The sequence below is a fragment of the Dreissena polymorpha genome, chromosome 5, assembly GCF_020536995.1.
Source record: "Dreissena polymorpha isolate Duluth1 chromosome 5, UMN_Dpol_1.0, whole genome shotgun sequence".
NCBI classification, from domain to species: Eukaryota; Metazoa; Mollusca; class Bivalvia; order Myida; family Dreissenidae; genus Dreissena; species Dreissena polymorpha.
The window spans coordinates 10084992-10109743 of record NC_068359.1 but is presented as its reverse complement, the minus strand read 5'-3'; the positions used below and the strand labels follow the sequence as shown (position 1 = coordinate 10109743).

The 24752-nt window shown below is 38.5% G+C and overlaps 1 protein-coding gene across 2 annotated transcripts in view; it reads right to left on the bottom strand.

The window, feature by feature from the left end:
• The window catches only part of LOC127880985 (cAMP-dependent protein kinase type II regulatory subunit-like), a 130269-nt gene that overhangs the window by 26304 nt on the left and 79213 nt on the right, over positions 1–24752 (bottom strand). For both annotated transcript variants that reach the window (XM_052428542.1, XM_052428543.1), the window contains 3 exons: positions 13796–13937; positions 10304–10405; positions 1492–1566 (listed from right to left, as the gene is read on the bottom strand). In XM_052428542.1, the coding sequence (XP_052284502.1) occupies positions 1492–1566; positions 10304–10405; positions 13796–13937 (319 nt within the window). The remainder of the gene's footprint in view (positions 1–1491; positions 1567–10303; positions 10406–13795; positions 13938–24752) is intronic.

Here is a 24752-nt window from a genome sequence, read left to right as displayed (position 1 = left end):
AAGCTCACCATGAGCACGTTGTGCTCAGGTGAGCTAAAAAGGTATAGGCATTTTTAAGTAAATGATCTTGAAGGATAACCTTGAATGGTCACCGATTAATACGTTCAGCTGTATGAGTAACACATGCATGTAAAATATAAAGTATCTGTATAAAGTGGTACTGACGTTTTGGCATATTTAAAATGAAAATTCACCTTTGTAAATGACCTTTGACCTTTCATGATGACCTTGACCTTAATATTGTACAAATTAAAATGTGAAGCTCCATATGCATTTCAGAAGTTGTTACGAAGTTATAGTGTATAGTAAATGAGCAATTTTGACCAATATATTCAACCTTTGACTTTGAAGGATGACCTTGACTTTGACCTTTCACCACTTAAAATGTGCAGTTACATGAGATACACAAGCAGGCCAAATATGAAGTTTCTATGTTCAATATTGCAAAAGATATGGCAATGTTAAAGTTTAGTGATTTTGATCCATATATTTGACCTTGAAGAATGACCTTGACCTTTCACCACTCAATATGTGCAGTTCCATGAGATACACATGCATGCCAAATATCTTGCTTTCTTCAATATTGCAAAAGTTATGGCAAATGTTACAGTTTGACGCAAACAAACACACAAACAAACCAACCAACCAACCAACAGACAGCGCCAAAAAACTATATGTCCCCACTATAGTGGTGCGGGACATAAAAATGTTATGCAAGGATTTTACATATTTTTTAACAAAGGAAATATTTGAAAGTCCAAGATCAATAAAGCAGAAAACAACATGTATGAAAATGAAAATATTTATGGTAGTTATTTACAGCAAGACATAATTTGAATGTATATAATTATTATTGTCTGATACAAAACAGCATTGCTCTGAAAACAAGACCTGTGTTAGTGAAACACAATCCCCCCTACTGCGCTTTGAAGCCACACAGTAGCTATTTTACAGAAAATGAAGTCCAAGGCCTATTACTTCACCAAAAATCAATGGATCGCAACGAAACTCACACTTTATCTGTAGGTCATGTAGGTAGACTCACATACCAAAAATCAGCTCAATATATGAAAGAGTTGCACAGTAAACCTCCTAAAATGGGAATGCTGGTCGGACAGTACAACTGCTATATCCTACTCGGGAGCACAAGAGAACAGGTTTAATGCATGTGGGTCATGTTTCACCACTCTAAATGTGCAGCTCCATGCGATACATATGCATGCCAAATATCAAGTTGCTATCTGAAGCGACATAGATGTTATGAGCATTTTTCGAAACCTAAACGCAAAGTGTGACGGAAAGACGGACAGGTGAACAGTTCGATCACTATATGCCCTCCTTCAGGGTCATAATAATGTTATAAAAGTCAGAAATGTTCCAACATTATGAATTACTATGAAGTTGTTTCCCCAATTGCTTTACTTATTTAAATGTATAAAACAAAATTTAAGAGATTTATTACACTGACTTGTAATGTTTTAGAATACAAACCTGCTTTATAATAACATCGCCATCCTCAAATGTCTTTGAGTATAATGCATCGGCTATATTCATTCTTTCATAATTCTGAAATAGAAGAATGAAACCATTGAAGAATTTTAACTCCCCTTAACAAAATTTAACCCCCTAAAACCTGGCACTTAGTGAAATGAGTGAAAAGATCAAACTTTATCATTTCACTCCAGCAAGAGTTAAATGATCATCTACTTGCCATTAACTGGAATTCTTCACTCATTAACTGCCTAGCAGGGATTAAACTGAAATGATTAGCTCAATTCTTAATGAATAAAGTTAATATTGTGAGCTTATATCTTATCAATAGTTGATATCATTTGTTCAATTTTTTCAATAAAGTTGACATCATTAGCACAATTCTTATCAATAAAGTTGATATCATTTGTTCAATTCTTATCAATAAAGTGAATATCATTAGCACAATTCTAATCAATTTATTTGATATCAAATGTTAAATTCTAATCAATTAAGTTGATATCAAATGCTCAATTCTAATAAATTAAGTTGATATCAAATGCTAAATTATAATCAATTAAGTTGATATCAAATGCTCAATTCTAATCAATTAACCCTTTCCCTGATAGACTTCTTATCTGATCTGCCACTCCAGGCCAATACCAGTCCTGCTGTTCTGATAACAGTGACTCCATATACAGCTGATAAGCCTGACTACACCATCTCAATAGGGTTATTGGGAAAATAATGGAAACATTCTCAACTGTTACTTGTCTTGTTTAGGCTTAATTTTCACTTAGTTCTTTGCATTTCACATCATTTGTGTCAATGTAAATATTGTAGAGAAATAAATTCTCCTTCCAACCATATAAATTTTAAGTCTGTATTCTAATAAATAATACGGGGATATAATAAGTAATACAAGCATATGCGAATGCATCAGGAAATGCAGTGAGAACCCCATAAGCACCTTAAAATATTGAATTGTATACTGAAACATTAGGCGATTAATCTTTTGATTTGTCGGCATTTTGTTTCATTTCAGACTCCATGCAGTTTAACAATCATAATCTCTGTGCTTTATTACCCAAACTCGTTAGTTTCTGGACACATGTGCTACTGAAAATAGCCACCCCGATTGCGTTTTATGGCCAAAACAAACACACAGTGTCTAGGACCCGTATTCTGTATCCCGAAATGTTAGATAAGCACGTGCACTAATAATTATTATGTTGGTCAGTACAAAAGGCTTACTGGAAACCGCCGACTGCGTCTTTGTTTTATTGCTCAATCAAGCACCAAAAATCCAATATCCTGTGTATTACCAAACACAAACTTTAGATAAGCACGTGTCGTCTGTCAAAACAAGTATTGTACATGTCCGTTAACATCGAAGTAATTCTCGTATATGATATCGGAAAGGGGACTTGCTTTAAACATTTACAATTACGATTTTTTTTTCCCATAAGATTTGATAAAAACAAATGAGAACCAAAACAAGCAAACACAGACAACACGAAATAAAAATAAATATGACAAATTAAATAAAAAAACAACGACTTATTTTCGAAAAATCGCTTTTACTTTCTCCCAATTTCCAGAAAACAAATTTTTCTAGTAAAATTCATTTTAATTAGTAATTACTTACCTGATATCATATGCTTACTTATTCCGATAGGATCGTAATTTATCCGGAATTTTTCGTCCGAGGAATCCCACACTATTCAGAAACCCGTCAGGTAGGACAGAGCGGTCACATAGTGCCGTGTAGCCGCACAACCAAAACGGGACATTACCCAGAATCCACTCTTATTCCAATAAAAAATATGAAATATTAGACGAAGAGCGGGGTGGGAGGTGGGACTTACCGATATCAGGTAAGTAATTACTAATTAAAATGAATTTTACTAGAAAAATTTGTTTTAATAGCTTAATTACGTTACCTGATATCATATGCTGAATTTGCAGCTGAGGCGGGAAGGTTCGCGAAAATCTCCCCATCGCAGCGGAACCCATATCTCGGGTTCTCAGCTAATCTTCGTTATTACGGTATTAACTTAATTCACGGATAAGCGTAATATACCTATGCCGTAGAAGATAATACCGTTTGTGCAACCACAAGGGGGCCCAACAAATACAAGTTGTCCTGTTGGCACTCCAGAGAACGAAGATAAAAAGATGAAAAAGTGGTCTGATTCCTCCAAAAAGCAGCTTGAAGCACGTCAGAGAGTGGGGTATGATTAATATATGCCCACGAAGCCGACATTGCTCGTAATTCATGCGGTCTAATCTTAAAAAGGGATGAATCCCTTGAAGAAAGAGAAGAGTAAGCCCTTTTTATAGTCGAGGCTACCCAACGGGAAATAGAAGCCGCAGACACATCGCCCCCCCCCCCTTTTAAGGGAATGAAGAGTCTCTTACGAGAACCTCGAATAGACTTAACTCTACTAAGATAGAACTTCAAAGACCTGACAGGGCAGAGGAGTCTATCTTCATCTTCATTACCACAAGTTCTAGAAAGACTTGGGACCTTGAAGGGTTTAGAAGCCATAGAGGGGAGTTGATTTTTAGCAAGGAATCCTGGCTGACACAACAAGGTGACAGAGCCATCGGAGGAATCAAAACGAAGATGGCTTTCTTCGATAGAAAGAGCATGAATTTCACTTCTACGTTTGGATGAAGCCATGGTAAGAAGGAAAACGGTCTTCCAGGTTAGGAACTGTAAAGAAGCCTGATTAAGGGGTTCATAGGGAGCTTTAATAAGCGATCCAAGAACACAAGCCAAATCCCATTTGGGGGTAAGAGAACGAGACACAGGATGTTTAAGTTCCATGGCTCGGACCAGTTCCGAAATGGCTGGGTCAGCACAGACTTGTGATGACTTACGAAAAGCCAAGGTATGCGAAAGCACAGATCTGTATCCTTAAATTGATGGAGCTAAGAGAAAGTTTCTTATCATCAAAGAGATAGATTAGAAAATCCGCTATGTGTCTAGCAGAGGGATTGAGGGGATCAATTTTCCCTCAAACACACCAATTAGAGAAGAGTTTCCAGCGAGCATCATAGACTGCTCTGGTGGACTTTCTCCTTGCAGAGGCAACGAGCGTTAAAGCCCTGACAGAAAAGCGTTTCTTCTGCAGGGATTGCCTGATAACGGCCAGACGTGTAAGTGGAACATGTCTGGATCCATGTGAAGTCTGCCTCTCTGAAATAGGAGATCTGACCTGTGCGGGAGTTCCCTGGGAAATTCGCACAGGAGACTGAGAAGGTCGTTGAACCAGGATCTCCTGGGCCACCAAGGGGCTATCAGGAGGATCCGGCAAGAGCTCACCCTGATTTTCCCTAAGATTTGGGGAATTAGAATGGGTGGGGGATAAGCGTAAGCGTCCAGTTGATCCCAATCGAACGAAAGCGCGTCTACCGCCCACGCTGCTGGTTCGTACAATGGACTCACATACAGAGGAAGTCTGTGGTTGTCTCTGGTCGCAAACAGATCGACCAGTGGATAACCGAATGTGAGGAATATCTGATTGGCCACTGCCTGATGAAGTGTCCACTCCGATGGAAGTAACTGGTGTTTGCGAGACAAACCGTCCGCCAGGGCGTTGAGACGACCTGGTATGTGTTTGGACAAGAGAGAGACGTTTAGGCTCTTGCAAAGAACAAGTAATTTCATTGTTTCCAGATACAGGGAGTGAGAGTGTGTCCCGCCCTGTTTCTGGATGTAAGCCACGACTGATGTGTTGTCTGTCGATACCATCACACAGGAGTCCCAAAGATGTGATTGGAATTGAGAAACAGCTAGAAAGACTGCTCGCATTTCGAGATTGTTTATGTGCAGGAGAGACTCCTGAGGAGACCACAATCCTGATAATGTCAGGCTGCCGTTTCCAGGTGAGCGCCCCAACCTTCCATACTTGCATCCATTATGAGATGTAAAGACGGTTGCGGGGGAAGAAGCGGTACTCCTGCCAACAGGGTCTCCTCGTCTAGCCACCATTGAAGGTGGGGGACTAAGGACGGAAGGATGGGAATCTGTGTAAGCAGATTGTCTGGAGACCATTTCCATCGAGCTGAGAGATAGTGCTGAAGAGGACGTTACATAGGAAGAGACGTCCCAACTGCACGAAGTCTGCTACAGAGCTCAGGATACCATTGAGTGAGAGGAAATCTTGAGCTGTGATATGAGATTGGGACAGCACCCATCTGACCTTCAAAAGGAGGTCTGATATACGTTGCGGTGAGACCCTGACCCGATTGATGTGGGTCAGAAAATTCATTCCCACGAATATGAAATCCTGAGAGGGAATGAGGTCTGACTTGGCTACATTGAGAAGGAGTCCTAAAGAGAGGAGCTCCTTCCAAGAGAACTCTAGGTGTAGCAGAAGCAGTTGACGATCGAGCTGGTGTAAGAGCCAATCGTCGAAATACTGAAGCAGTTGAACCCAGTGTAATCGGAGGTGTGCGCTCACTGCGGCCATGAGTTTGGTGAAAACTCGTGGAGCCGTGGCCAATCCAAAGGGCATCGCCCGAAACTGGTAGACCTGGCCTCGAAAGGAGAAGCGCAGGTATTTCCGGTAGTTGGGATGGATAGGAACATGGAAGTATGCATCTTCCAGGTCCAAGGAAACCCCCGATTGCATGGGTTTGATGGAGCGCCGAATGAAGGCAGGAGTCTCCATCTTGAAAGTAGGTTTGACTAGAAACGTGTTGAACACTTTTAAGTCTATGACTGGTCTCCACTAGCCGCTTTTCTTTTGAACAAGGAAAAGGCGACTGCAAAATCCTGGAGAACAAGGGTCGTGAACCCTTTCTACCGCCTGTTTTTCCAGGAGTCCGAGAATGGAGTCTGGAAGTTGTGGATGCGGAGATACCAGATCTATTGGGACGCGAGAGAGTGGGGGCCTTTTTTCGAATTGAAAAGTGAGGCCTTGTGTGACAAGAGAATGAACCCACACGTCCGAAGTTATTTGGAGCCATCGATTTGCGAAGTGCATAAGTCTGGCCCCGACTGGTACCTCCGGCATCAGAGGTTGTGGCGGTAGAAAGGGGTATGACCTAGGGCTGACCTTTAGGAGGTCCACCCTTGCCGGAAGAAGGATTAAAAGACTTCTTGTCCGCATTGGGTTTGCCCTTACTCCAATTTTGTTTTACAGAAGGCTTCCGATAGGAAGTTGTTCTGTTCTGAAAAGGAGGCCTATTTGTGGCCTGACGTGGAGCAGACGGACGCTTAGTAGGGAAACTGTCCCTTTTAGCGTTCTTGGCCTGTGGGGCTCCTGGGGGCTTAGAAGCAGGGCGCTTAAAAACCACAGGGCGCTGGCCAGAGTTGCTCCTAGCTAAGGAGGCATGTATCTGATCTTCACGATCAGCAGTAAGTGCCGACTGTATCCTCCCTCCGAAAAGAGACTCTGCTGTTAGTGGAGCAGTTCGAAGGGAGTTTACGCCTGTTTCCAAAAGGAAATTATTGGGCAAGGAAGAGAGGATGAAGTCTCTCCGAAGCCTTAACATCTCAGACATAGACAACGCAGCATTGTGAGATAAACACTGCGTAGTACGTGAAAGATGTATCAACAAGGCCCGGAGCTCCTCTGGGATTGAATCAGAGAGCTCCCAAACCAAGTCTAAGGCTGTGGCTGCCATGAGATCTAGCTGGTTAGCCAGACCTATGGAACGGCGTTCTCTCAGCTCCCAATTTTCCAACAGGGAAAGAGGGACTGATGTATGGGTAGATGATGACGGCATTGTAAGTAACAGCTTACTAATGTCAGCATCAGGAACCGGAAGTTTGGATAGGTCAAAACCGGTAGCAGGGTCGGGTACCGGGGCCTTATAACTTTTCCCGCCGTCCATCTGTTTAGGCTCCGTCAGCTCCTTAGGGGCTTTCCATGGAGATGGCGAAGGCTTATTGGCTGGTTCAAGTGACTGGAAAACAGCCATTGTGGAAGAGCCAATAGGAAGGCGTAGATCCACTCGGGAAGTAGCCTTACTTATCCTGCCGGGCTCTCGTCTGCGTGCTACCTGTTCTGTAACGGTAACCGCAGATCCTGTGAGAGACAAGGAAGGGCGGGGGCAGAAGTCCTCATCTAAGGTATTGAACATAAGTTCGTATACCTGATTGATGGAGGCCAAATAATAAAGTTCGGCCTCATTAGACTCTGAACCCGCCTCAATCTGCGGTAGCATTGGATTGATTGAAACCGGTGGATATAGGAGAAGGAATAATAGATTCATTCGCTTCTATCATGAGAGAATCGTTTTCCGGCACCATCAAAGATATAGCTGGTGAGTTAGGTCTCTCGGAGATCAAGTCAGCAGACTCACTTTGAATACCAGAGGTAGCTGGTAAAGGATCAGTCGAAAAAGGGACAAAGATTCCCGGCGACTGTTGGATCCACAAAGTATTGGGATTTGATGGTGTAGCGGCAGCCCAGGGTATACTTCTATGCAATATGGAAGAGACCCGTGGGGCTGAAAACGCAGCCGAAGTGGTTAGATTAACCCCTGTACCTTGAGCCTGATATGTATGCAAACTAGTGTTTGTAGGAACGGCTGAAGTGTGTGTTGAGGCCAAAATAGAGGCCGACACACGTGGAAGGGTGTCAATAGATTCCTCAGAGAAGGATCGACTAGGGGACCTAGGAGTCCGAGAGCGCCTAATAGAGGAAGGTCTATGTCCCTTATCCCTGCGGCGACGAGACACTGTTCGGCGGCGCTGGGAATGATGTTTCCTGATCGAACGTCTCCCCGAGCGCTGGCGTGATCGCTCTTTACAAGGCAATCTACGCCGAGAAACACTCGGTGAGCGTGAACGACGTCCCCTCCGATAATGATGAGGGCTATTTGAAGTAGACAATGAGTCATACGACGACGAGCCCGAGGTGGAGGAGTAGCCGGAAACATCAGACACTACACGTTTGACTGGTGACCGGTCATAGCATGACCAGTGACCGGACCGGTCAATGTTGACCGGTGACCGGTGAAGTCTCCGGACCGGTCAACTGGTCATTCCCGATGAACAGACCGGGCAAATTTTGTCCGGTGTCGTCACGGGGTAGGGACCGATGCCTGGCAGCTACTGGTGGCATATGGTCAAGATCGTGTGGTGAAAAGTCCCAACACACGGAACTTTTCCTACGTTGATCTGATGCCGAGTCATTCAACTGGTCATTCCCGATGAACGGACCGGGCAAATTTTGTCCGGTGTCGTCACGGGGTAGGGACACCGATGCCTGGCAGCTACTGGTGGAGTATGGTCAAGATCGTGTGGTGAAAAGTCCCGACACACGGAACTTTCCCTACTTTGATCTGAACTATTCTTGTTGCTTCCACGACTCTTGAAGGGTCGACGCTTAATGGCCCAGGTATCTGCAGACCAATGCTCACAGAAAGGGCAGCAGTTATCCTGGGTACATCCTGCATAGACAGGCAGCTACCATGGTTGTCCCATGCTGCCTTTGTGTGTCCACATGAGCCACGTGTTTGAGGCATATTTTGCCTTGAACAAACAAACAAATACACAAAACAATTACAGAAATACACGGATATATATACGGAGAATGTTTTAACGCAATACAAAAACTTCTCTATTCTGTTAAACAGAAGAATCCAGCGAAACAGAAGCAACAATTAAGTTAATAACAAAATGTCGGCCTTTGTATATCGCCATCCGGAATAAGAGTGAATTCTGGGTAATGTCCCGTTTTGGTTGTGCGGCTACACGGCACTATGTGACCGCTCTGTCCTACCTGACGGGTTTCTGAATAGTGTGGGATTCCTCGGACGAAAAATTCCGGATAAATTACGATCCTATCGGAATAAGTAAGCATATGATATCAGGTAACGTAATTAAGCTATTAAAATGACTTAGACATGTTGCATGAAATCTAAATATAGATGACGTCGTTGAATATGAACTGTACACAGCACTTTTTGTGCAATCAGAAACAGTACAATAATAGTTGCAATATTTAACAAACTAAAAGATGATAATGATACAGCGTTTTTGACTTTTATTTTATTCAGGGAAATGTCAAAATCATTTACAAGATACCCCGATACTTAAATGGAAATTCAATACGAAGCTTTTACGTTGTTGTCTGCGCTACGCAGTTTTTGTGTATAAATACACCCACGCCTATTTTCGCCCGCTTTTTGTCCAAACAAAGACTTGACACGAAAATATCATGGGCATATACATGTATTTATTTCTGGCTACAATTTGTAACAGAACATTAACTGTACACGATGCGCGCACACCACATTAAGTTATTTACGCGTGTTTGAATACCCTTGTCCCGATCGGACACCTATTTCATCAAATCTTTAAATACTAGAAACATATGCCAAAATTCATTTGATACTTTAGAAAAATGTCCGATGTTTGTGTTTATGAGTTTTCTTGAGCACTTTTGTCGTCAATATAAATCAGAATTTGCATTTGAAAATGGACATTGGGAATATACGGGATTATCGGGTAATGGATAGAGACGGACAAATTCACATGTATGCGGTAATCGATAGAGACGGTAATAAACGCATGTATCTGGTAATCGATAGACTCGGGAATATACGCATCTATCAGGGAAAGGGTTAAGTTGATATCAAATGCTAAATTCTAATCAAATTAAGTTGATATAATAAGATAAAGTCTTATCAATGAGTTCCTATTATAAGCTCAATTCTTATAAAAGGAAGTTGATATCTGTAGCTCAATTCTTATCAGCATTTTACTGTCAAAAGCTAAGAAAATCTGAGCAAGCCCAATTCAACCTTTTTTAATATTACAGAGATCGGCTTACGGGTTTTGTGTTACCTTTAAACACTGATTATTTACCTCTAGTTTCTTTAGCATGGGCACCTTTTCCAGCAGTTGTTCATAGACCTTGCGTTTCTCATACGCATTCTTCAATACAATTCTACGGAATGTGATACGATCCTGAAGGAAAATAAAATTAATTACATTTTCACGGATAAGGGCTTTATTTTTTATAAATTCTACACAAAATACTTTCATGGAAAAGTTGCATTAAAGCATTATACACTGCAACGCCGATATATCGCTGTTGGTGGGGTCCAAAGATCGCAAGTGATATATCTGGGGCGCGATATAACTCGAGAAATGTCTAACTTAATTGTATTGCGGTTTATTTGTCATATATCCCCAATGTTTTCATTTTATATACGGCGCTGCTACATTTTTGTATACCGGTAGTAATAATTGCAAACCAATTCTACAATAAACATTTTCATAGCAACATATGTATCTTTATTTATCATAAAAAATCAAGATGTAAATGTTTGTTTTTTTTCATGTACGATCGCTCGCGAATCAGCTAAAAAGAAGAATTTTTGCCGTAAAAAACATATAAAATATAATTGTGCATAGATTTTATCCTTATAAATAGTCCTAATAAAGGAACTGAAACAGCGTAACAGTAACGATACAGCTTGTTTGAGTTGTATTTTATTAAGAGGAAATGTCAATGCCACATAATTCGCAAGATACCGCGGTACTTTAGTTGAAATTTACAACAAAACTTTAAATGGAAATTAAACTATCTCAATGTTGTACCTGCTATGAAATGTTTATTTACAAATAAATATACCCACGCCGATTTTCGCGCGCTTTTTATCAGGACAAAGAAATTCAGTGACAAGTACCGAAATTTAACGATTTATATACCAGTAAACTGCCATTATTACCTTTGCAATGACACTAATTGGTTATTTCTTAAGTGTTAAAAACAAACCCAGCCGTGTGTAAACAACACTGTAACTTATGGACTGTTTTTCACGCTTCACTGCTTGCCATAGTAAGCCGCGAAATATAGGGTGTTAATACTAGCTAGAACCGGTTTTTTACCTAAGTTAGAGAATCAGATTAAAACATGTCATTTAGTGATCATGCTTGTCGGATTTTTGGGAGCCATAGCCAAAGCGCGATATATTGGACAGCGCGATATACCGGTCCGCGATATATCGGCGTTGCAGTGTAATGTAATTATTATCATTTTTAACATGCAAATAATTTATGTGAATGGAATCTTGTTGTTTTTTTTCTACACAATTGCCGGGTTATTTTTTAAAGTTTGACATGATACAATTTCCTGTGTTTGTATATACTTAATGTGATAAAGCAATTATTTTATGTATATTTCAGTTGTTGGTTACATTTTCTCATGCTCATTATGCATTATGCAGTACTAGTAAAGCACATGATCAGAATGTGCACACGTCCAATTAAAACGTCCAACATAAGGAGCAAAAGTTAAACGTGACGCTGTACACTCTGATAGCATATGTTCTTGCATTGTCCTTGCAGGATTAACATGCCTTTGAACTGTGAAAAGTTTGTATTAAGCAAAAAATATAAGCGTTTAACATTCAAATTAAGTACATGAATGTTTTAAGAAGAGCCCCGACTTGTCACAAAAAACAAACAATTTTAAGGTCTGAGTAACATTGGTCTATGAATTATGTATTAATTTATTGTAGTAATGATGGCATAGAATATAAAGGCCACAACTATAAACATGGAAAGGCCATAGAACCAGGTCTGAAATGTTTAACATAATTAATCTCATTCTAATAAAATTTATTGAGCACATCTCAATTTAGGTCTGCATGTAAGTTATCTAGCAGCACAGTACCACCACCTTAACTAAATATTTTGAGCAGAAATAGTTGTTTTTTAAGTAAAAGAGTGACTGGCCCAAAAATGAAAGTTACCAGCAACTTAAGCACATAATTTCAGAATGATTACCTAATTACTCTTTAAAGTAATTAAGTGAAAACTGTTTTTCTTATCATAGTTACACTGAAATTGACCCTTAAAATTACTCCAATGATAGGTATGAAGGTATGCTGCCTGAACATAAACCTGTATAATAACCTTTTGCATGCTGGGAAATTTGTCGTCTGCTAAAATGTTGCCTGCTGAATTTCTAAAATTAGCATTTTCTTCGATTTTTTTCAAAGAATACTATCCTAATAGCAAACAGTTTGGATCCTGATGAGACACCACATTTTGTGGCGTCTCATCTGGATCCAAACTGTTTGCAAAGGCCTTCACAATTCGGTCCCAGCACTGAACGAGATAATATCTCCATCCAAACTAGCGTTATTGAGCAGAAACGGTTGTTTTTTTCAGGCATTATAGGACTTGTTCTTTATCCAACTGGCATATATGAACCCCTACGTAGGTCTACAAGTAGGCATCCCCTGCATAGAATTTCAGTTCAGTTCTTCTATCCATAATCAAATAAGAGCAGCCAGAACAGTTCTTCTATTTACAGTTAACGTAACTATGACCTCAACATAACTGGCCCCATATGCAATCCAAAGCTGGGTCTGAAAGTACTAAACCCACAAACACAATTTCCATACAACATGTAACACCATGTTCAAAACTAAACTTACGCACTAGTGACAAATATTTTTCTATTTTGATCAACAGTGACTTGACCTTGACTGCCCAGTCTCAAGTGAAATCCTATGCTAGGTCTTCATTTAACTCACAAAACATATTTGAATGCAATACCTCGCTCCAAGCTTCAATTATTAAGAACACACCATTTTTTATGTTAAGCCCCTAATTCAATCCTGAGCATGGTCTCTATTCAAGCTTCGCTATATCAAGCATCATCAAGTTTGGTTAACGCTAGCTGAAGTTATTGAATCGAAGCGACTTATTTTAGAGGACATTTTGGATCATTCAAGTGTCTTCCTTCAGAAGTGCATCATGAAGTATGGCTTTTTATCAAAAATGGTGGATATTTTACACACTAGGTTAACAAAAAGTTTCATGATGATCCAATATAAACTATTGGAGTTAGGAATAGCAGGTTTTTATTGGGTTGTGGGGGAAGGGGCCTTTAGCCCTTATGTGGGGGAAATTTTACGCGGGATTTTCCACTTTGGGGAAAAATTGTGCGCGTGGGAATATTCGCAGCGTTCCCCTTTTTGGGGGATTTGTTTACTTACTCTCTCATTATTACAATACATTTGTACATGTTTGCACTATTTTCATTGTTTTTTTCATAATTTATTACGTTTTGCAAGATTAAATTGAAATAGAATTGAGATATTATAATCATGAGACACATCTTTCTATTAAAAAAAAAATAATATATATTTTTTTTTTTTTACAGGCTTTAATTCAGAAGTGCTTATTGCGATCTGGCTGGCAGGTTTTCCCAGAGTACTCACCATATTTATTTTTTGCGTTTCAATTTTTAATATAAATCAATAGACCTAAATGTGTTTAAAAAATATGAAAATTTTCTGTTAATGCCATATAAAAACAACAACAATTATACCACCATACCATAGCCCAAACAGTCCCTTCGGTTGTGGCTATGATGGTGGCAGCTCTTGGCATGTTGTACATCAATGCCAACTCGCCAAAACTTCCGCGGTTCTCGTATTTCCCCACCAGCTTGTTGTCCACAAATATCTCGTAGATGCCACTGAAAAAATAAAGACAGTACGCAGTTTTATTAAGTTGTCCCATTCAAAATCTATTTTATGCTCTGGTGACCAATTATGCTGTGACCTAAAGAGATCTCAACAATTTGGAAAGAAAGTCACCAAATGATAACTCCTGTGAAATTTCATGAACATCTTCATAACAGTTTAGAAGATTTCATTTGAATAATCAATGTACAGAGAGTGGACAACTCTTGACGTCTCAATTGTTTCATAAAGTCTTGTAAAATTGTCCAAAATTTGATTTCAAAAGCTCAAAAAAAAAACTTTCTGAATTAATGCATTCCTTTGTCTTGATGTAGTTTTTAATGTCCATAATATTGTTACCATCAAACCATTTCTTTGGTAGTGTTTCTTAGTTAATAGGTAATAGTTTCTTTCTTTGTGTATATAACATTTCCTGTAATTTGAGTTTCAACATGAATATTTTATTTAAATTGCAAGGGTGGATTAAATAACTGTTAAACATCTGAGAAGCTTTTCAAATCTCAAACAAAAAATAAAGTTTTGCCAAGATTGAATATAAACATTTATTTTATGATTTCCGGTGGTTTATACAGAAATATCAGTGAATTAAAACTGATAATTTCACTGTTTAAAACAGTAAAAATTATCAGTGAAAATTATCGATAATTTTCACTGTTTACTGTGAAATGACGTCATTTTTTTGACGAAATGACGTCATTATTTTAGCCGAATTCGTTTGTTAAACTCTTTAACAATGTATATAAACTGTGAAAACAAAGCATTAAATAAGTAGAAAATTTGTAAGATTCGTTGGAATAACGATATTAATTCACTCGTGATCATAGAAAATATATATTTTCTATGATCACTTGTGAATTAAAATCGATAATCCACCGAATCCAACAAATATCCTCTATGTGTTAAGTTATATTTAAAAAAAATAACGTATTAATTGTAAATATATTTCTTTCCAATCCGCTAAGATAAGCTGGCAGATTTAAAAAACTTCACATTCACTACATTCATTTCAGTCGACATTTAACGTAACTGTAAAACTAAAGAGTGTACTTTATCAAAGTTTCTTTTTTGGTTGAATTATATGATAAGCAACAGATTTGCATTCAAACTTTGATTGAATTAAGAGATAGAAAACTGTTTGTCATCACTCTTTGTAATTTATTTACCATTTCCACCCCCTCCAAGTCAAAATCCGGCTGAATCCATGGATGATGACATATCCGATTGTTCACTGCATTCTGTCTCACAATGACAAAATTAAATACACATCAATCTTTCTTAAGCCACCATTAGTTGCAAGTTTGCAAGATTTTAGCCCAATGGTTTGTCACATTCTGTGACAATATTTAGGGAAACTATCTTGAAGCTCAAAGCCAGAAAACTGTACCTGAAACAGTTTTCTTTATGTTTGATATATTCGTTGTGCCCCGATTGTTGTTGGTATTTACGTGAAGTGATGGCTTTGCCAGAAATAATGAAGCCAGAAAACTGTAACTGAAACAGTTTTCTTTATGTTTGATATATTCGTTGTGCGCTGATTGTTGTTGGTTTTTACGTAAAGTGATGGCTTTGCCAGAAATAATGACATATATAAAAGCACGCAGAATCCTTAAAGGTTGTGCTTGAGGAGAAGGCATGCAGAATCCTGCAGGGATGTGATTGAGAATCATACAGGGTTGTGATTGAGAAGGCATGCAGAATCCTGCAGGGATGTGATTGAGAAGAAGGCATGCAGATTCCTGCAGGGATGTGATTGATAAAAAGGCATGCAGAATCCTGCAGGGATGTGATTGCAAGAAGGCATGCAGAACCATACAGGGATGTGATTGAGAAGGCATGGAGAATCCTGCAGGGATGTGATTGAGAAGGCATGGAGAATCATGCAGGGATGTGATTGAAAAGGCATGGAGAATCATGCAGGGATGTGATTGAAAAGGCATGCAGACTCCTTCAGGGATATGATTGAGAAAAAGGCATACAGAATCCTGCAGGGATGTGATTGAGGAGAATGCATTCAGAAACCTGAAGGGATATGATTGAGAAGTAGGCATACAGAAACAAACAATGATGCGATTGAGGAGAAGAAATGCAGAATCCTGAAGGATGTGATTGAGAAGGCATGCATAATCCTGCAGGGGTATGATTGAGAAGAAGGCATTCAGAATCATACAAGGATGTGATTGAGTATAAGGCATGCAGAATCCTGCAGGGATGTGTTTGAGAAGGCATGCATAATCCTGCAGGGATGTGTTTGAGAAGACATGCATAATCTTGCAGGGATGTGATTGAAAAGGCATGCATACTCTTGCAGTGACGTGATTGAGAAGGCATGCATAATCCTGCAGGGATCAGTTTGAGGAGAAGACATGCATAATCTTGCAGGGATGTGATTGAGAAGGCATGCATAATCCTGCAGTGATGTGATTGAGAAGGCATGCATAATCTTTCAGGGATGTGATTGAGAAGGCATGCATAATCCTGCAGTGATGTGTTTGAGGAGAAGGCATGCATACTCTTGCAGGGATGTGATTGAGAAGGCATGCATAATCTTGCAGTGATGTGATTGAGGAGAAGGCATGCATAATCTTGCAGGGATGTGATTGCGAAGGCATGCATAATCTTGCAGGGATGTGATTGGGAAGGCAATCATAATCTTGCAGGGATGTGATTTAGAAGGCATGCATACTCTTGCAGTGATGTGTTTGAGGGGAAGGCATGCATAATCTTGCAGGGATGTGATTGAGAAGGCATGCATAATCTTGCAGGGATGTGATTGAGAAGGCATGCATAATCTTGCAGGGATGTGATTGAGAAGGCATGCATAATCTTGCAGTGATGTGTTTGAGGAGAAGACATGCATAATCTTGCAGGGATGTGATTGAGAAGGCATGCATAATCTTTTAGGGATGTGATTGAGAAGGCATGTATAATCCTGCAGTGATGTGTTTGAGGAGAAGGCATGCATAATCTTGCAGGGATGTGTTTGAGAAGACATGCATAATCTTGCAAATGATGTGTTTGAGAAGACATGCATAATCCTGCAGGGATGTGATTGAGAAGACATGCATAATCCTGCAGTGATGTGTTTGAGAAGACATGCATAATCTTGCAGGGATGTGATTGAGAAGGCATGCATAATCTTGCAGTGATGTGTTTGAGGAGAAGACATGCATAATCATGCAGGGATGTGATTACGAAGACATGCATAATCCTGCAGGGATGTGATTGAGAAGGCATGTATAATCCTGCAGTGATGTGTTTGAGAAGACATGCATAATCCTGCATTGATGTGTTTGAGAAGACATGCATAATCCTGCATGTATGTGATTGAGAAGACATGCATAATCTTGAAGGGATGTGATTGAGAAGGCATGCATAATCCTGCAGTGATGTGATTGAGAAGGCAAGCAGAACATTCTGCAACAAATTTTATTTTAAAACATCTTTTAGAAAGTTGATTTAAGATATTATAAAGGGTACAGTTAACTTGTGTTTTAGTGTTATTGTTTGTTATTATGTTTCTTAGTTGTATTTCAAACGAATTAGAAAATAACATTTTAAGTAAAAACTTTTATTTCAAATTAGTTTAAATTGTGTCTCAAAAATATGGATAATACCCCAAAGTTTTCATAAGTTGGGACTCATTTCGCCCACCTTTAACCCATTTATGCCTAGCGTCTAGAAATAAGGCCTTGGCACACAGCGGAGACCCAGATGAGACGCGGCATGATGCGGCGTCTCATCTGGGTCTATGCTGTTTGCTTTAAGGAATGTCTGTAAGAAATATTCTAAATATAGAAATAACAAGGGCTGTTTGTAAAACATGCATGCCCCCCATATGGGCTGTCCGTTGTAGTGGCAGCCATTGTGTGAATACGATTTTTGTCACTGTGACCTTGACCTTTGACCTAGTGACCTGAAAATCAATAGGGGTCATCTGCGAGTCACGATCAATGTACCTATGAAGTGTCATGATCCTAGGCAAAAGCGTTCTTGAGTTATCATCCGAAAATCATTTTACTATTTCGGGTCACCGTGACCTTGACCTTTGACCTTGAGACCTCAAAATCAATAGGGGTCATCTGCAAGTCATGATCAATCTACCTATGAAGTTTCATGATCCTAGGTGTATGCGTTCTCGAGTTATCATCCGAAAACCATTTTACTATTTCGGGTCACCGTGACCTTGACCTTTGATCTAGTGACCTCAAAATCAATAGGGGTCATCTGCGAGTTATGATCAATCTACCCATGAAGTTTCATGATCCTAGGCGTATGCATTCTTGAGTTATCATCCGGAAAGCATTTTACTATTTCGGGTCACCGTGACCTTGACCTTTGACCTAGTGACCTCAAAATCAATAGGGGTCATCTGCAAGTCATGATCAATCTACCCATGAAGTTTCATGATCCTAGGCGTATGCGTTCTTGAGTTATCATTCAAAAAACATTTTACTATTTCGGGTCACCGTGACCTTGACCTTTGACCTAGTGACCTCAAAATCAATAGGGGTCATCTGCGAGTCATGTTCAATGTACCTATGAAGTTTCATGATCCTAGGCCCAAGCGTTCTTGAGTTATCGACTGACAACCACCTGGTGGACGGACCGACCGACAGACCGACATGAGCAAAGCAATATACCCCCTCTTCTTCGAAGGGGGGCATAAATATACTGAACATCCATAATTTTTTTAATAAATTGATCCAATTTAGAAGGATGGGAGAGTCCACTAGGCATAAATGAGTTCATGATTTCTGGCAAAAACACTCTTCCAAACAAACTGAAATCTGAGCATACCTCTTACACACTATATCTGCTTAAGAGCCACTTGGGTAAGTGTGTGTGTGGGGGGGGGGGGGGTGTGTGTGTGAATGTAGAGTTATTGAAGTAAGACTCGCTTAACTGTCCTTTAACAATCAATATCTCAACCTTACTGTCACCAGTAAGCAACCAGTGTCAATGATGAAACTGCCCATAAGCAATAAATACAATAGAAGCTGCTTGAAGCATCCTCCTTCCTCAAGTATTAACTCCGGCCAAATGCTTGGAGTAGCTAGCTACACAGGAAAAATACAGGAAATTGACACTAAGGTTCACAAGAACACAGTAGTAGAACAAACGCGGTTGTCGACATGAGCTGTGGCTGATTCGTGTGAAATTAAAAATATCAGGTGTTAGAAATCAAACTACAAAATTTTACTGGAAAGCAACTTTTATATTTATTTGATTTAAAAAAAAGCTTAAAATTTCAGCAATTTTAAATTTATCACAATTGTCAGCATCATCAACACAAATATTGCCAGCACAGTTCTGTTATCAGCATCATCATTATCACGTTTACAATCATAACCAACACCACATGATCTGGCATCATCATCAATCTATCCCCCAAATTAATGTATACAAAAGAACCAATGTTGACACAACTATTACGTAGTCTGTGCTTATGCTGATAGATTTCTGAATCGCAAATTCTTTTGGATGTTCACACTTCTTGCCATACAATTTCCACATTGTTGAAATCACAATTGTGTCACAACAACACAATAGCAGTTCAGAGAAAGGTCTGTTAATTTATCAGAAACAGTGTAAGAATTCAGCAATTTTTTAACTTCTTTATAAAGTACTGGAAAACGGCACTTTCCCAATTAGAAAAAACTACAAATTTCCCAATTGTTGTCAAAAAAATTCCTAATTGAAGGTTTTAAAAAAAAATAAATCTTTAAATAAAATTCAACATTTAGTTAGTTTCCCTATGAAGCTCTATGGTTTGAACCTAAGGTAATATAATATTGACAACTTGACAACATTAATTTAGTTATCAATTTTAAAGTATTTGGGATCCAAAAATCAAATACACCTATTTCACAATATGAAGACTTCACAACGCGAATTTTCCAAATTTCAAGGGTTTTCGCGCACAATTTTCCCAATTGGCATGGTACCGGTTAAATTTTCCAAATTGGGCAAAAAATCGCTGGAAATGGTCAAATAATTTAGACAGCTATTATAGTCAATGACTGCAAAGACAAGACTACAATGACAATGTTTAACAATGAAGGTATGCACGCTCTCAAATGAAACTTTACAAAATAATAATGAATGTTACTAGAAATTCCACTGTGAAAAAGAACTAACCTCTTCCATTTCTGTGATGATAACATATATATCACCAACTTTGATACTTACATCAAAATGGGTTTTACAAGGCCAGCAAATGTAATATAAACCCCTGACAATTCAGATTCTATTGTCCTCAAACTACAAAGCTTTTTGTGTCATGAAACAAGAATTCAAAAGTGCACTGAAACAGCAAGAAATTTGTGGGCGACTAAGTGCCTAGAAAAGAGAGTTATTTATGTTCCCTAGGCCACAACTTTTATATTTCTTGGTTTACAAAACCGCCGACCCTAATGTTTGGAAAATGGGAAAAAAATAAAATCGGAAAATCGTCTTTTTATATATATTTTATTCCCGACCGCACTGACAAACGAGTGAAACGAGAAAAAAAACGATCCGGTTTGAATACGGTTGCGAATAAGATCAAGTAAGTACAATCAACGATTGGTTCACATATATTGCAGAGATCGGGATATTTTTTAATGTGACACATTATGTACCAGTCCTTTTATGGGCACTTCTCAAAATTTATTTCGGGTAAAAATTACAGACAATACGAAAATCAGCGTCAGTAAAATGTCGACCCCATCAAAATTTATTTCCGAGTCTGTGACACAACTATCTTGTTTAACATGTTAATCATATTAAACAAACCCGATATTATAGTAGATAAAAAAGTATTACCTTGCAATTTGATAATTAGTATAAATAATCCGATAAAACACTGCCATTATTTACGATATATGTGTTGAGGAATTTTGTAAACACATCCGCCATAGTTAGGAACTGTACAGAAGTTTGGAAATCGGAACAAACCGGTATATCTCGGAAAATCATTGATAAATGTATTTGTCGTTTCAATGCTTAGGGTCGAGTAATTTCGGCAAATCGGAACTCAACTTGCGTAAAACACTTGCTTAATTAACCGTTAAACTCCGCCTCCATTCTCTGCAAAAGATTCGAAGGCGGAGCTATGCACGTGCTATTATTAAATTGGAGGATTGCAATTGAGAAACAAACACAACATTGGTTCAGCATGTTGATAGCTAGACAAAGGAAACCAATTTTGTCTGCGCGAAATTTGTCGCTTTATTGCTTCAGACAGAAAGCGGCTTTCCTTTGATGACGTCAAACTGTCAATTCACACAGACTGCAAATTTTCGGAAGACTTAAACTGACTCCTTGTTTACAATTCCAGTAAAAAAACACTTGCTAACATTAAATTTTGGATTAAATTATCAAAATAAAGCAAAAGCGAAGTTGACAAATACGATTAAATTAATTCCCGTCAGTTCAAATAAGATGTTTTGCGTTGTAAATCAACGAGTTTTCATGACAACAACAACTTTAACAAACATTACCGCGACGACGGGGGGATCGATCGACCTCGATTTTTTTCATGGACGATCTCATAAGTCGAGTTAGTGCAAACACATAATTTGTGTATGAGTGGTTTATCTTATATAAGATTTATGCAACTGGCATCTCATTGCGTTATGGTGCGCATCGAATTATGGAAATGAAGCGCAGTTTATCGTTTAAATGGGAGAAGAACGCATGTCATGTAATGGAGTGTTTAAAATTGCCTGATGTTACAAAAGGTGCTTTTAGGACTCATTTCATTTGAAGATATAGATGTGTTTCATTGCATAATTTGATTTTTTGCCTCTGTGTTAAGGTTATAAAAGATATGTTGTCTTTGTTCTGATGTTATTAACATTAACTTTTCTTTTCCAATGAAGTTTTTATATTTTTTTTCCGTTTTCAAAATAATTTTTGTAAACCAATAAAATAAAAAGTCGTGGCCCTATAAGAATATTTTTTCTTAGAAATTATTGACTGACTTTAAGCGCAAGGAGAGAGCGCAAGTAATTTTTTTTTATCCAAGGATAAGAGATTTTTCATAACAACATTTGTCATCTAGAAACACATTCTTGCAAACAAATATGAAAGTATGACAGTTAAAACAAATGGAAAACTTTCATTCAAGTTCTAATAAACTTTTGAAATAAATAAAAAATAAATAAAATATATATATATATATATATATAACTTAATTAATTTATATAAATTAAGTAATTACGTGTACAATTATAAACTCTTAATTTAACAAAATAATTAATGTATCATTAACAATAGCAATTAAAGCAATTAGCATTCACTAGCTTGGCATTTTTAATACAGTTTACTTCATCAAAACAAAAATCTCTTAAATGTCCAAAATTGTCTAATAATAATGTTGTAATGACATTAATTTAGAAAATGAATACCATTTTATTTGCATATGCCGCTGTTACACTGAGGTAAAAAAATAAAACAAGATTTCTTTGAGAAACACTATGCCCCCCAGTAAGCCAAATATGAAGTTGCTATGTAGTTTATCAGGGTTGCCACCAACCTGATGAAATAAGATAGGGGTCATCTGCGAGTCATGATCGATGTACCTTTGAAGTTTCATGATCCTTGGCGTAAGCTTTCTTGAGTTATCATCCGGAAACCATTTTACTGTGTCGAAGTCGTAACCTTGACCTTTGACCTAGTGACATGAAAATCAATAGGGGGTCATCTACGAGTCATGATCGATGTACCTATGAAGTTTCATGATCCTTGGCGTTAGCTTTCTTGAGTTATCATCCGGAAACCATTTTACTGTGTTGAGTCACCATGACCTTGACCTTTGACCTAGTGATCTGAAAAGCAATAGGGGTCATCTGCAAGTCATGATCAATGTACCTATGAAGTTTCATGATCCTAGGCCTAGGCATTCTTGAGTAATCATCCGGAAACCATTTTAGTGGTTCGAGTCACCGTGACATTGACCTTTGACCTAGTGACCTGGAAATCAATAGGGGTCATCTGCGAGTCATGATCAATGTACCTATGAAGTTTCATGATCCTTGACATAAGCATTCTTGAGTTATCATCCGGAAACCATTTTACTGGTTCGAGTCACCTTGACCTTGACCTTTGACCTAGTGACCTGAAAATCAATAGGGGTCATCTGCGAGTCATAATCATTGTACCTATGAAGTTTCATGATCCTAGGCGTAAGCGTTCTTGAGTTATCATCCGGAAACCATTTTACTGTGTTGAGTCACCTTGACCTTTGACCTAGTGACCTGAAAATCAATAGGGGTCATCTGTGAGTCATGATCAATGTACCTATGAAGTTTCATGATCCTAGACATAAGCATTCTTGAGTTATCAAACCATTTGGTGGACAAACCGACCAACCGACGGACCGACAATATACCCCCTCTTCTTCGATAGGGGGCATAATAAGCTGTAAATTTTATATCAATCCGTGTTTACATAATTCCACAAGATTGTATTTATTTGTATTTGTATTCTTTAATGACTATTATTTGTTATTTAATGTTACCTTGTTATGCCTAGTTACCTGACAGACAATAATATGTGTATTTAAGATGATGCACATTTGTATAATTCTGAATTAACTGTCTGTCCGTTCGTCTGTCTGTCTTTAAACTAGAAATCTCTGAAAACCAAATAGACGGCAGTTTTGAGCATTATAAATCCGCGGGAACATTAGCAACAACACTAAGTCTTTGTAGCATAGGATGTAAAACTGCTCATTGCTGGGAAAAGTGAAACTATTCTCTGCATTATCACAAAAGTTACAATTATTATGGATTACCAGAAAGTTCCATCCCAATTCCCCAAGAGTTTCAGGTCAGTGCTTGGTCAGTAAATTGTCAGGGGAAAATGGAATGTACTGTCAATAAACGCCTTATGTTGATAACACAGTATTGCTTTCAAGATATAAACAAGATGTGTTTGTGAAACACAATGTCCCCCTAAATGATGTTTGACCTCGAAAGGATGACCTTGACCCCTATATGATGTTTGACCTTGAAGGATGACCTTGACCTTGACCCTTCACCACTCAAAATGTGCAGCTCCATGAGATACACATGCATTTCAAATATAAAATTGCTAGCTTCTATATTGCAGAAGTGACATTACATGAGCAATTTTGACCCATATATTTGACCTTGAAGGATGACCTTGACCTTGACCTTTTACCACTTAAAATGTGCAGCTCCATGAGATACACATGCATGCCAAATATCAAGTTCCTATCTTCAATATTGCAAAAGTATTCATAAAATAAGCGATTTGGGCCACATATATTTGACCTCTGACCTTGAAGGATGACCTTGACCTTGACCTTTCACCACTCAAAATGTGCAGCTCCATGAGATACACATGCATGCCAAATATCAAGTTTCTATCTTCAATATTGCAAAAGTACTCATAAAATGAGCGAATTTTGGCCACATATATTTGACATCCGACCTTGAAGGATGACCTTGACCTTGACGTTTCACCACTCAAAATGTGCAGCTCCATGAGATACACATGCATGCCAAATATCAAGTTGCTATCTTGAATATCGAAATACTGCAAAGTGTACATTAAATGAGCGATTTTGACCCATATATTTGACCTTTGACCTTGAAGGATGACCTTGACCTTTCACCACTCAAAATGTGCAGCTCCATGAGATACATATGCATGCCAAATATCAAGTTGCTATCTACAATATTGCAAAAGTTATTGCAAATGTTAAAGTTGGCGCAAACCAACCAACCAACCAACCAACCAACCAACAGACCAACAGACCAACAGACAGGGCAAAAACAATATGTCCCCCACTACTATAG